The sequence below is a fragment of the Lytechinus pictus genome, chromosome 7 (assembly GCF_037042905.1).
Source record: "Lytechinus pictus isolate F3 Inbred chromosome 7, Lp3.0, whole genome shotgun sequence".
Classification (NCBI taxonomy): Eukaryota; Metazoa; Echinodermata; class Echinoidea; order Temnopleuroida; family Toxopneustidae; genus Lytechinus; species Lytechinus pictus.
In genome coordinates this window covers 26544747-26559400 of record NC_087251.1, presented here as the reverse complement: position 1 = coordinate 26559400, position 14654 = coordinate 26544747, and the positions used below count along the sequence as shown (strand labels likewise).

The 14654-nt window shown below is 35.3% G+C and overlaps 1 protein-coding gene across 1 annotated transcript in view; it reads right to left on the bottom strand.

The window, feature by feature from the left end:
- Positions 1-11609, bottom strand: part of LOC129265340 (calcineurin subunit B type 2) — a 30503-nt gene extending 18894 nt beyond the window's left edge. Inside the window, exons 1-2 of the mRNA XM_064102360.1 lie at positions 11455-11609; positions 5507-5546 (exon numbers count right to left, since the gene is read on the bottom strand). Of these exons, the coding sequence (XP_063958430.1) occupies positions 5507-5546; positions 11455-11457 (43 nt within the window). The 5' untranslated portion in view covers positions 11458-11609. The remainder of the gene's footprint in view (positions 1-5506; positions 5547-11454) is intronic.
- Between the last annotated feature and the right edge of the window lie 3045 nt (positions 11610-14654).

Below are 14654 nucleotides of genomic sequence, written 5' to 3'. Positions count from 1 at the left end.
TGACTGAACTTGGAATTCATAAGCAGACTAGATCAAACGTCTTTCTGAAGCATTTCAAAATCATCACAAGTAACTACGTACTGCATGCATACAAGGTCACACATAGTCTTGGTGGCCATTCCAGATGCATTATATCAAAGCATTCTGTGGTTATATTTTTCTTATTAATTTTTTTCTTGCTGTTCTTAATAAATCAGCATCAGGGAGAGCTTTGTATAAAATTTGAAAGTACTAGTACTTCATGGCATTTTTTTTTCTTTTTTCTTTCTTTGTTGTTTTTTCTTTATTTTATGTCAGTTGAGGAAACTTGTATATATCTATCATGTTATAGAAATACATGTGATATTACTGAGAAATTAAGTGAATAAGTGATTTTATATATAGTTCACAGAAATGTGAATGTAAGAGGTATCTCCCTGAACACTGATAAATTATTATAATCAACAGTCAGGGGCAGAGCAAAGCCCTTCAATTAATATTTATAAATGATTGTTACAAAAAAAAAACAATCTAATCTATACTGGACACCAAAGAAGACCTTAAGTGTTCAAACCGCTGCTCTAGATACAAGTAATTTCTTTCTTTTTTCAATTCTTATCCTTAACTAGGCTAGCTTTAATGTCAGTGAACTGTTGATTATTGGTCTACCATCTGTATAAAGCCTATCTTAAGGGAATGCCTGTAATATCAACTTTGACAGTCACATACATGTATAAGGCTATAAGCACACTGCAAGAATATGTGTTCAGACTTCAGAGTCCGACATCATCAGAGCTGCAAACCTGAACTAGTACATTTCAGTATTTTTGAAGCTGAAAATCATTATTTTGGTGAGGAAATCAGTATTTTCAAAGAAATACCATACATGTAGCTCAACACATTTAAATGACACTTTATAAATCAGTATTTTGCCATAAACCATCAGTATTCTTTTTATTTTCAGTAATAAAAGACTAAAAATTAGTACTAGTTTGCAGCACTTTGATCACCATAGCAAGAGGGGGAAAGGGGGCAGGAAAAGAGACAGGAAAAGAAAAAAATTAGAAAATATTAGGTGCTCTCACACATCGCCCATCAGAGAACTACATATACTTATATTAAGAAATTCATTTATGTTGTGAAATTACACCTGCTAGAACTGGACATACATGTATAGTTCTGGCAGTTTTTCAAATTCCATCAAGGAAATATGTTTCATTTGTAAGCCCTTGTCTTTGATGAGATCCCCTACATATATTTTTCCAATTTACTTTCACATTGCAAATATCAATTAATTTGATTCAACCCGAGATAAAAGTTCTCATAATTCAGAGATTTCATATTAAAGCACTTTGCTTTCACACTGGCAAAATACAGGTTGATTAAAACCAATCTGGAAATACAAAGGGTTTTTTTTAAGCCAGGAAGCCAAGGAGTTACATTTATCAGGAGAGATTAATGCATACTTAGATTCTTTGCTTGGATACTAGTACTAGTAGTTATTACTTTAAAATGCCATTTTCAGAGTAGTCATCATTCATCATTGGTACATGTTTTACATATTGAGAGTCACATCATGGCTAGACTGATAAAAATCTCAAATATAAATATTTTGATGACAGCTTAGAATAAGCTAGATTTTAGAGTTGTAACATGGGTAGCAACGTTCATTTGCCTCTAAAGAGTTCTTCACAGGTATCAGAAGACTGTTTTCAGGCACTATGAGACTGTCCCATTGCTATATTTTTTAAATACAGCCTAAGTTTCTAAGCTGTCCTCAAAATTTATAAATTTTCATCATGGCTGATCTGATAAAACCTTGTATCTCAAAATTTGAATATTTTGATGACAGCTCAGAAAAAGCTGGATTTTAGAGTTGTAACCAAATTTTTGAATTTCAAGATTTTGAGGTTTTGTCAGCCCAGCCATGACATGCATATCACATGTAGGCTATTAAACTTTTAGTCAAATATCACTGGGGAGTGTTTTATGAAAAGTTTAGGCAGTGATTTTCAATCAATAATTTGCTCTCAGCCAATCAGATGCAAGACTTTGCAGTAGCTTATAACAATCATAAGTGAAAATCATCGGTTATTTGTTTCATGAAATGCTCCCCTGGTATCTTTTTTTTATCAGAGATGTGTAAAAGCACCCAATGAAGAAGGAGGAAAGAGAGGAGTGGTGACGAGACAGTGATGAAGACATACTGGATACAGTCCAGAAAGCTTTGGTTATCTAGCTTGGACTGGGTCTGTTGGAAACTTTTTCACTCTAGAGCAAAGAATAATAGTATTTCTCAAAATTGAAAGCTGCTCAATGGTAAAATACACTCAACAAAATCGATTTCTGCACAGTCTATTAAACGCATGTTTCACCATCTTGCCAATATACATGTAGGGCCTATGTTCATCTGGCCTAACGTTATTAGATCTTGTAATTTGCTTTCATTGTCCCTGTGATAACCCCTGTGAAAGTTCTCATTATTTTGAAAATACCAAATGATTTGCATTTATTTCCTTTCAAGAAAAGTACAAAAACTTTTTCTTTCGTACTGTCAAGTTTTTTTTTATTAGGTGGGTGTGAAGGAATATGTTGCGACATGAGTGATGGCTTTCTTTGGAGTATACTGAACTTATCAAATATTCAGGTGGTAAGGGGCTTCCAGATCTTGAGTTATAATTAGACAAGCTTCAGTGAACACCGCCACCAAGTGTGAATAATGGTGCTAAAAGAGCTATGCTAATCGTTTATGTCCTGCCAAAGATGGGATGCTGTTGCTGATGCAAAACTGGGCCCTGCATCAGTGTCATTCACATGAACAATAATACAGCGTAAACAGAGAGTATAGTAAAGCAACTTAGGAATCAAAAGAGCACTTCACACAAAGATTCATACAGCAACTTTACATACATACATGTAAAGAAGCATACATGTACATTATATCACATGTCTGAACTTTTAGAATGTTGGTTCTTTCCCTTTTCTTCCATAAATAAAAGTTTGATGAAATTTATTGATGAAGATAAGTATTTTTGGGGTATTTCCATTTATCCACTTAAATGATGCACTATGTATGTACCCTCCAGATTTGTCCCAAGACAATTAGTATATATATATATATATATATATATCTTCATCCGTAACTGCAAACTTGTTTAAGAATTTTCCAAATTACATGTACATCATTTTTCCCAACAATAAATAAATTTTTAATAAGTTGATCAAAGATTGTACATAAATGTGATGTACGTAGTCTTGAGATGAAACCAAGATAGCTCGCCAAATCCGAAAAAAAGGATTGCTTTTGAAAAACATGCCTGATGTAGACTAGATTTCTGATGATCAGGACTGCACACAGGTAGCAAGCTGGTAAGTCAATGTTTATAGTGCAATAAGGGAGGCAAACAAGCCACTCAGCCAGTTATTACACTTGTTTCAACGTTAATTGGATCACCTCCGCTCATATGCCTGTCATACATGAAATCCCCAGATAAAGACAACATTATGGGACACTGATTATGATAATCTATGCTCCTACATACAGAAGCAACAATACAAGTACATGTTCATGTACATTCTTTGAAGAATGGTCTTTCCATGTATTTCCTCAAAGCAAAATATTCTCTCTTTTTTCATAACAATCACTGTAAAGATATCACTAGCAATTTCCAATTGATTTATTTTTTTTTTCAAATTTGTGTTTTTATATATACATAGTAATCTTTACATATATTCTGAAAATTCACTACACTCAACATGAATATTAAGAGAGATCTATATCTACATCTCATGTGGCAGTTGATCTGAGAGTTTGCTAAACCTCCATATTACTGAACAAGCATAGAATAAAATTAATACATGTTCAAAAATATATATTCCAAAAAGCAAAACTGTAGTTCATCTATTCACTTTTCTTGAAGATGATTTGAAAACTTGCCTATCAATTCAAGGGCTTTCAATGATTTAAAAACAAAACACATTAATCCTTTTTTTTCCTGAGATTAAGTTTTGACGAAAATCTATCAAAGAATAACATAGTTATGCATGTATATTTGAAGTTTATATTCTGTAATGACACATTTATAAGCAACTACCTATGTAATGAAATGTATATTTAACTAATTTCAATTTTCAAATAGTTTGTGAAGATAAAAAAATGCATTATATAAATAAAGAAATAACACATCACATGGGGAAGCTGCTGACACATACATGTACATGTAATGCAACAAATTCACTCAAAGGATTCTCTTCAACGCCACGGTGAACTTCCCCTTTATTCGCTCAACACATCCAGAAAGACCTCTAAATTCATGCCGTTTTGAAAGACACATAATAAATCAAAGTGTCAGGAATTTGGCAATGAATTCTCATCTACCACCATATTCATATACCAGCATTTATTTTATTCAGATTCAGATTAATACAGATATTTCAAAAGCGAATCATTGCTTCAGAACAACAATCACATTTTTAATTAAAGACAGAGTTAGCAATACTGATAATAATTGAAGTAGGGGCAGATCTAGAATGTCATCATTGGAGGCCAGGCTCAATTAATTACTATTCTATCATGTATGAATGTGTATTTCTGATAGCATAAAAATAATTCAATATGACTTTACAGGAATATATGTTTCAATTAAATTTGAGCATCTATATTTTCAATTCGTCCAATATAGAGTCAAAATCATTAGAACACTGATGTATTCTTTGATAGGATTTGAGCCCGAAAACTTGCTTTGGTTTGTGTATAATTTTGTGTAAGATTAGGTGCCAAGCACTGGCGGATCGGGGGGGGGGGGCACAACCAGTCTGTTGTGCCTCCCCCACCTTTTGAGTGGCATAATTAAAATTTGTAATGTAAAAATGAAGTTAAAAAATAAATGTGCCCCCCCTCCTTTGAAAGTGAAGACCTTTTTTTTTTTGTAATGCTTGTCAAATTTGTCATCGGGAAAATGAGCCCCCCCCCCCCCCCCTTTGTATAATCCTGGATCTGCCCCTGGTGCCAAGTCAGGTCAGGTGCCAGATGTTTTGCTACATGAAGCTTGAGAGATAAGTGTGATGCAAATCATGCGATTACGTATTTTTGGAGGAATAAGATTGTGATTGGTGAAGTAGCAACCACCATAAAAAGGTCTCTAGCTGTAAGAATGCATCATAGGCTACATTGTGCTGCACTCAACCTAGGTTTAGGTGAATGTGTACCTACATTGTACTACCTGGCCCAATTAAAGTACTGGAAACAGGAGTTTGAACTAAAGCTATAGTAATGAAAATAATAGTTGCGCTTTGTATCCTCTGGAAAGGTGCTAATTCCAGTTAATATTGTTGTTGTAACTATGAAATATTATCTAAAACCAATAGATTACTTGCAGGAAGCCATGTGCTTTACTAAATATCAAAATCACCAGAGGTGTTGTGTCATTAGGGGTCCAATGAAGCAATGCATGAACTTTAAATTTCTGAATTTTCAATAAATTCAATTAATTTCCTTAAAATGAAAAATAGACTTTGAATTACTTACAGTTGGAGCACATCTCCATAGGTAGTGTGACATCGTTACCCTGAAAAAGAAAATAAAATGAATACTTTGTTGTATTTCGGAGGTAACTTTTTTGTGGGCATTTCATATGCGACAAACCAGCTTGAAAATCACAATGAAATACCATTTTTTTATTACTATTTTTGATACTTTAAAACAGCACTATTAACTAGGTAACAACTTGATTTAATGTTTAAAAAATCAGGAAGAGCATCAAAGGACAAAGAAAACTTGCATTTGAATTTGAAGTTTCATGTTCCCTCAAGCCACAAGATATGCCCTCTGTGCAAGAAAAGTTCATACAACCTTCTGCCAGCCAGGCAATGAAATAACCTTATTTTTTATTTTCAAAGTTTCAAAGTGTATTTCAAATGTGACTGACCAGCTCAAAAATCACAATTAAACAAATAATAGTATTAAATATACTTTGAACAAGTTTTTTAATACAGTTTGATTACATCTGAGTAAATCTCATTCTTCATAATAAAAGTTGAATTCATTGACAGACAAAATGAAAATGTATATATCAAACACACTAATTATTTTACATTCAACCAACCTTCACAAGCTTTGAAAAAAAATTGTGAATTGAATACTCTTTCATATTTTTGTTGAAGCACACAATTGCAACTTACATGTAGAGTGTAATGTGGGTTTTGAACTAGGGGATCACATATGGAAATTTCAAGGTTAGAATCAATAAAAACAAAATACATCATGTAAATAATGCATAACTGTTCAATCACTTTCTACCTCAAGCAACGTGATCAGCTGATTTGATGAAACTTGTGATGTTTACTTTAATAAAGGACCTATTTAAAAAGGACTATTAAGAAAATAATTGCAGTTGCACATACACCTTATTTAAAGGACAAGTCCACCCTAACAAAAAGGTGATTTGAATAACAAGTCAAAAGCAATTTTGTGTCTCGCCCACTTATGAAAATAACCAGAAATATTGTGATATGCGAGGGCACGCAACAGAATTGTATCGAAACTTTATTGTGAAATGACTGGGATGGAATAACACTTGTCATAAGAGCCTTGCATGTAAATTTTAATGTTGACCTGAAAATGACCTTTGACCCAACCATGTGACCTCAGACTGCAGCATCACATGCAGGTCCCCCAAGTCCATCTACCGTCCAAGTTTGGTTGAAAAGTGACTAACGGTTGCGGAGTTAGGTGTCATAAGAGAGTCTTGCATGTAAACTTTAACGTTGACCTAAAAATGACCTTTGACCTTATCATGTGACCTCCGACTGCAGCATAACATGCAGGTCCCCCAAGTCCATCTACCATTCAAGTTTGGTTGAAAAGCGACTTACGGTTGTGGAGTTATGTGTCATTAGGTTTGTGACGGACGGAAGTCGGACGACATTTGTATCCCTAAGTCTCGCCTTCACCTCTGGTGGGCGAGACAAAAAGAGAAACTCCAACAAGCATAACACTGAAAATGTTATCAAAATGTAAAATAAGAAAATTATGATGTTTTTAAGTTTCCCTTAATTTCACGAAACAGTTATATGCACATCCTGGTCGGTATGCAAATGAGGGGACGGATGACATCACTCACTATTTCTTATGTATTTCATTATATGAAATATTCTAATTTCTCCTCATTGTCCTGTGAAACAAAGTTTTATTTCTTCCTGAACACTTGGCATTACCATTGTTATAACATTTAATGATCCTTAATGTCAAATTGGAAAAAATTGAAATATTACATAATTCAAACAATAAAAAACAAAATAGCGAGTAATGGACATCATCTACTCTCTCATTTGCATGGCACTGATTTGTGCATATAACTGTTTGTAAAAAATAAGCAAAACTTTAAAAATGTCATAACTTTCTTTTTTTTACATCCGATTCCGATGAATTTTTCAGCATTATGCTTGTTTGATTTTTCTCTATTGATTCAAATCTACATTTTTCTAGGGTCGACTTGGCCTTTAAAGCACTAACAGGACACACAACAAATTGGATCTAATTACAAATATATTAACACAAAAGAAAGTTCATTATATGACTATAGGCAAGGCTCGACATTAGCGGTGGCCCGGTGGCCCGGGGCCACCAAAAATTCACCTCGGGCAACCATTATTGATAAAATGTTAAGTTTTGGTGGCCCGAATCGGGCAACCAATAATTTTCAAAGTAGCGCAATTTTTCTCCCAATTTTGCACGCATTTATCAACTTTCTACAGCTCAAATTGCAAGCCAGTTCGTCATGCGCCTTTTTTGTTGATCTACACACAAATACACACACACACACAGTTTGCATATTAGGCCTACAGCTATAGCATACAGTAGCTATTATCCAGCCAGCCGCGCCGGCCGGCTGGCGTGAGCTTTGCATGAAGCCACTGCACTGCATACAGTACAGCTGTGCTCTAGATCTAGCTCAGCCTATTCAGACTCAGGGAGCTGCGATAAAAAATGTTGCTGCTGAGAAATCTTCCACAGAACTTTGAAAATCTAAGTCAAAGTCACCTTTTACACCAATGAAATGAAATTCTACAGTCCATATTACGAAAATCTGGTGTACCCTGATTATTTGCAAGTATTAAGAAGAGGAATTATGACCTCTCTTTTGACTCAAAAAGACCGATTTCCACATGAATTAATACACATAAAAACACATAGGCAAGTACATCACAGTCCCACGTGTGCATTTGTATGTATGTTGATACTTGGTTTCTTTCGAAGCTGTGTATTTTCTAGCCTTAAACAAACAGTTTCTTTCTTTCTTGTTTATAAATGACTTCTTAAACCACTGTTGAGAAAGTAAATACTTTGGGAAGGCATTTCATTGATATGAAATGTGATTTTTTTTCCAACATTTTGGCAAATATAGGGAAGGACTTTTCTCACACTTTTTTTCCAATATAGTTTTTTCCGTTTTCTTTTTTTTTCTTTCATTTTTTTTTGACGGTGGTTAAACCATTTATACCCCTTCCCATTGAATATGCCTGATTAAAAAATATGTTTCTACTGAAAATAAAATAATACAAACTAAAGGATATAAAAATAGAAATGTGCCATTCCCAAAAGGTAAGTGAAAATTATATGCTTGGCTTTTAATTATATTCCAGTCAGAATAGACTGTTGCCACAGCTGTTGAAAATATATGTAATGGCTTCTTCCTCCTCAGGAGGACGACAAGAACACACTTGTCGAAACGTCGAGATTGGGTGGTCCTTTTCAGGACCAACATATGCCCAAGAAAGATACATGGTGTACCGTGAAACCTACTACATATAAAGTGAAAGGAACTTAGTGGTAGTGGCTGCAGAATTAATATTTCAGAAGTTTGTTTTATTCATTTTTAATGTTTTTCTTTATATTTTTCGGGCCACCAAACTTTAATATCGGGCCACCAAAAATAATTATTTGATGGTTTTGGTGGCCCGAACGGGCCACCACCAAAAAAAGTTAATGTGGAGCCTTGCTATAGCCCATGTCCAAAAGAAAATTGTATTTTTGATTATCCTAAATCTCTAGTCTTGAAAAGACTACATCTACAATGTACATAAAAGTTGTCCAATAAGAAATCATACTTTTTTCTAAAATATATGTTACAAAGCATAAAAACAAAAGCACACTTAAGTAGAAAATAAATAAATCAAATGATTAAAAATTGAGATTATCCCTGTTTATGAGGACAATTTTTTTCTCAATTCACCCTGGCTCTGCAGGGCTTGGATTGCAATTACAGGAATTGAGTGCTACAAGTACATTCTATGTCATCAATTAGACTACCCTCTACTCCGGTGTATATTTTATGACTTGCAGTCTTCCAAACATCCCAAAGGACTTGTTAATATCATGGAACCTGATACCATTCCAATAGTCTTAGCACTTGGCAGGTGAATGAACTTTCATGGATTTCTTGTGTGGAGAAATCATTACAAATGAAACAATCCTTGTATCTTTCGTGGGTAATTGTTTGTCCTGAAAAGGACCGCCCAAACTCTACTTTTCAACAAGTTTGTTCTTGTCGTCCTCAGAAGAATCAAGAACACACCTGTCAAAATTTTGAATTTAGGTGGTCCTTTTTAGGACCAAAAATTGCCCACAGAAGGTAGGCCTATTGTGAAACCCACTACATCCTTCTTCTTAGCCATGGAAACCTTCAGAAGTTACATGAAACAATCCTAGTTAACAAAGATGATCCTTCTTGTCAGACCCTATCAATCAGCATGATCAGTGTGACCGTGACATCACTGAGATTCATCTCTAAGCCCATCTATTTCTGTTGGCAAAGCTACTTGAGTAACCATTATTACTAAACCCGAGTCATAACGGTTAACCGACGTTAAAATGACCATTAACACTCAAAATGTTTACAAATTTTGGTAAACGTTTAAACTGTTTGGGGAAAAGTGACTAGAAATACCTTAAATTGACCAGATATTCCCTTAATTCACATCATACTTCTTTGAAATTAATTAGGAACATATAGAGTAACTGCGCCAGTATGCGGCCCTTTAAGTGTTTTCCACCCTGTAACTATTTTGCACAAACTAAAAAATCCATACATATCATTTGAAAAGGACTGATCATACTTCCCTTTGTCATCAAGAAAGTTTGACGGATGACAATCGCAGTGCGCCAGTGTTCAGCCCGACGTACATTTCCTATGCGATCCCGCGAGCTCTGTGAGGCAGCTGAGATTTGCCTCTAAATGGTGTGCGAATGCTGCTAAGTTCCATTACAAAAGCATGTAAAAATTGCGCGCGCACTTTCAACGGCCACACCTAGGGACTGCAGGTTTGCGGCATTACTGTCGTAACTTGTCATGTTTTTTATTATTTTTTTAACCATAATATGACTTCCAGGGAAAAATTGCATCAGCTGATAAAAGTGCCATTTTTACATGAGGACATGTTTCTAAAATCCGCGAACATTGGGCAGACCATGAAAGATCCAGTTTTTAGACCCCTTATTTCTTAACTGCGATGTTAAGAAATGGCGAGTGTGACGTTTTTTACTTGAGATATGGTCATTTAGATGAGAAAATTTCACTGTCCAAGTCATCGGATGATTATGTTGTGTAATAGTGAGCTAGTGAATGTGTGGTGAGTATGTACAGAGTGTGTTGCCGAGTTCAGTGGTACATGATGTACAATGCTGAGTTTTCTGAACCTGCTGCAGACTGGCCCATGGCAGCACACCGGAGCAGTTGCTCTATTTCACTAGACTCTGGCTATTGAATGAAGTACATTTATTTCCAACAAAAAAAAGCATCAATACATTTTATGAACTTGAACAAAACAACTCAGAAAGCACAGCTTGTGATTTCTAATTAATTATGAATGGAAAAAGAAGTGATTTTTTTTTGTTAATTTTTATATTTCAGGTGCATATTTGTCATGACTACCTACAGCTCCAAGTCCCATCAAGTAGTTGATATGCTAACTTACACTTAAGTTAAGCCTAGCTTCTGTCATAGTGAGACTGACGAGAGCAGAGCCAGAGAAAATTTTATTTTTACAAAAAATGCGACGCAAGACAAGTCAACTCAAGACAAGACAGAGAAAGAAAATTTTGGTCTGCGACTTGTACACTGACTAAGCATTCTCTATATGATTACTCATTCAGAAATTCAGGATATCCATTAATAAGAATGAATATACTTTTTAGATATTGTATAAAACATCCTATCACTATTTCTTTCAAATATCCAGTTGCAACCAATCGTAGTGTAGCCCGAGACGGGCTTCACACGATCGTGAACGTATGGGACTGCACTGGGAGTTGTCCTGCAGCAAAATTATGGGAGGGCCAGTCAATTACTTATGCAATTACTTAATGAATACGACGATGTTTTAAATAAAATTTTCAAAATCCACTCTGAAACAAGAATTACACATAAAATTTAAATATATTTCACAAAAAATACAGAATGTGCAACAAACACTCACCATTTTTGTTACCGTATCTACAGCAAACTGCGATCTAAATTTGCTCTAATGCAATGGCCAGTTACATCCGGGTACCGGTACCATTAAGAAACGGAAATACCCTGGCGCAGGTTACGGATATCGCAAGTTTGGCTCAAAATAATCTATATCTCTATGACCTCGACCTTTATTTATTTATTTATTTTAGTTTTATTTACGCAGGGTAGCCCTTTCAGTTATAGAACTGATTTACAAAGAGGCCCTGCAACCTTCAAATCCTGGCATTCAAATCATTGATATGATCCATCATCTTTGTCATCATAATCATTAAACACCCGGCATTAACAACAACTACAACATTAGCACCATCACCACCATCATCATCAACAACATCATCCTCGATCATCATTATCGTCATCACTATCATCAACAACATCACTCATCATCGTACGTCGTCACCATATCGTCATCATCATCATCATCATTCAGGGATCGAAGGCTGCTTATATAAGGGCATCAAAAAAAGAGAGAAAGTTAAGAGAGGAGAGGAGAAAGAAGAGCAGAAGAAAAAAATGTACTAGTGTAAGTATTTTCTGCCTGTTACTAGTTTATATCCCTGTAATTCAGTTGAGAAAAATAGGTTGCCCCCTTCCCCATAAAAATACCATGCCGCCGTCCCGCTTATCTTCACTACCTACTGTAGTAATTCATCACTTTATTAACATTCAAATCGTTCAAACAAAGGAATAAAATATATACAAACATAGAAGAAAGGAACGCCCAGGACATATCTGAGTAACAGAACAAGCAGGGCATACATAAATAACATAGATTACATTAACATAATAGCGTATACAATACATTACTATAATTACCCCGAATCAAAGTATTAAAACAAGCATGAAATTATTATAAAGAAGTACAGTATGTAGAAGAAAAACGGGAACTAAAGCAGTTAAAAAAAGAGAGGTAGAAATAAAAGAAGGGAGAGATGGTACATACAAAGGTGAAATAAAAAAAAATAGAAGAGAAGGAATGAAAAAGGGGGAGAGTAAAAGAGAGAGGAGACAGAGTGAGAGGGTGAGGGCTGGTGGGAGAGAGAGGGGGTGTGAGAGAGAAAGAAAAACAACATGTGACTTCCAGGGCATTACATAAATTCAAATGATTGCACATAATATACCCCGACACAGGCAAATGACCAGATTACGTTTCTGTCTTCATTGGATACATATAAATGGATATTTGTTTCCCTCCACACATCATACACTCTCAGAAAGAAGAAAGAAAAAGCATTGGGCTGGTCAACACATGAATCCACCAACCGCTGGGCAAAGGAAATTGCACACGAAAACGAATGCATTTTATCAATCAACAGTCGGAAGGCCCTTACGCCCACCAACGGCAATACATTGAACAAAATATCCCCGAGAGTGTTATCTTCATCATCATCATTGACTATCATCGTCGTCAGTATCCGGGGGCGCCAGGTGCTCCGCGCGGGAATGCGGACAAAGTGCCCCTGCTCAGCAACGTTTTGAAACATTATATACCGGTATGCTCCTTTTATGTTAACCCAATAAAAATGCTCCATTAAAAACGCGTTCAGTACCCCTTTCATCTTCGAAGTTTTTTCTTTGCTCGGGCACTTTTCTCCCAGCCACATGAAACAAAGTTTTGTTCCTCCCTGAACATGTATTGTGGAATGACCATTGGTTTAGCATTGTGTATTCATTCAAGCTGGTCATATAATGTCAAATTTGTCAAAACATAATTTTTTTTTAATAGTTTTCTATGTATAATAGTATTTTAATGTCAAATATAATGGTTTCATAGTATTGGCGGCGGAAGCATAAAAAAATAGGGGGACGGAAAATATATTTTCGCCCGTATTTTCCCAGTCGGCTGCTAAAAGCTGTTTTTTTAAATATTTTTGTTTATGGGGTAGTCTGCACGAAAGTCTGTACTTTTAAGTACATCTTAGTTTTTCTTACAAACTTGATGAGATATCTAACAAGGCAGGCGCATTTGCACCGTGGGCCCACCTGACTGTGGTGCCATTGTGTACTTTTCGAAAACTGGCACCCCCATACCATGAACATGAATGATGAACAGGATAGTATCTAAAAAAATTAACCTTTTGTGCGAGCGCGAAGACCGAGCTGAAAATTTTTGATAACCTGACCTAAAATTGTGACATTCTAAGCACTTTGGGTCATCAAGCAGGATGGGTAGTGTGGCGCAAGCTGAAAATTTTTGATATTCCAACACAAAACTGGACATTCTATCAAACCAATTTTATGACCATGAACAGGATGGGTATCTATCTAAACGATTGATGCGAACGCGAACCGCGAGGTGGAAATTTTTGATAATCTGACCTAAAATTTGGACATTCTGAGCACTTTTGATAATCATGAACAGAATGGCTATCTAACTAAACATTTTATGCAAGAGCAAAGCACGAGCTGAACGTTTTTTATGTCAGTCCGACCCAAACCTTAAAATTCTAATACACTTGCATGTGACCATGAAGCATGGGTATCTATCTAAGCAACTGATGCGAGCGCGAAGCGCGAGTTAAAAAAGTGATATTATATTTTGACCCAAAACCTCGGATTCTAAGCACTTTTCGAAACGATTAACAGGATGGACAGGTCACTAAACAATTGTTACTAAACAATTGATGCGAGATGAAAATAAGTGATATACTGACTTGAAACGGTAACACTTGAATTACTGTTTTCTGTAATACATGAAGAGAATACAATTTTTTATATCTCACTAAATTTGCCTGTCAAATAATGCCAGCGCGTAGCGCTAGCTGATTTTTTTTTCATTATTTAACACTTTTTGTAAGCATGAACAGAATGCAATAGAAACTCGAATCTCGAGCAAAATAATGTGTGCATATTGACTTGTTGATATGTTACTAAACAATTGATGCGAGATGAAAATAAGTGATATACTGACTTGAAACGGTAACACTTGAATTACTGTTTTCTGTAATACATGAAGAGAATACAATTTTTTATATCTCACTAAATTTGCCTGTCAAATAATGCCAGCGCGTAGCGCTAGCTGATTTGTTTTCATTATTTAACACTTTTTGTAAGCATGAACAGAATGCAATAGAAACTCGAATCTCGAGCAAAATAATTTGTGCATATTGACTTGTTGATATGTTACTAAACAATTGATGCGAGATGAAAATAAGTGATATA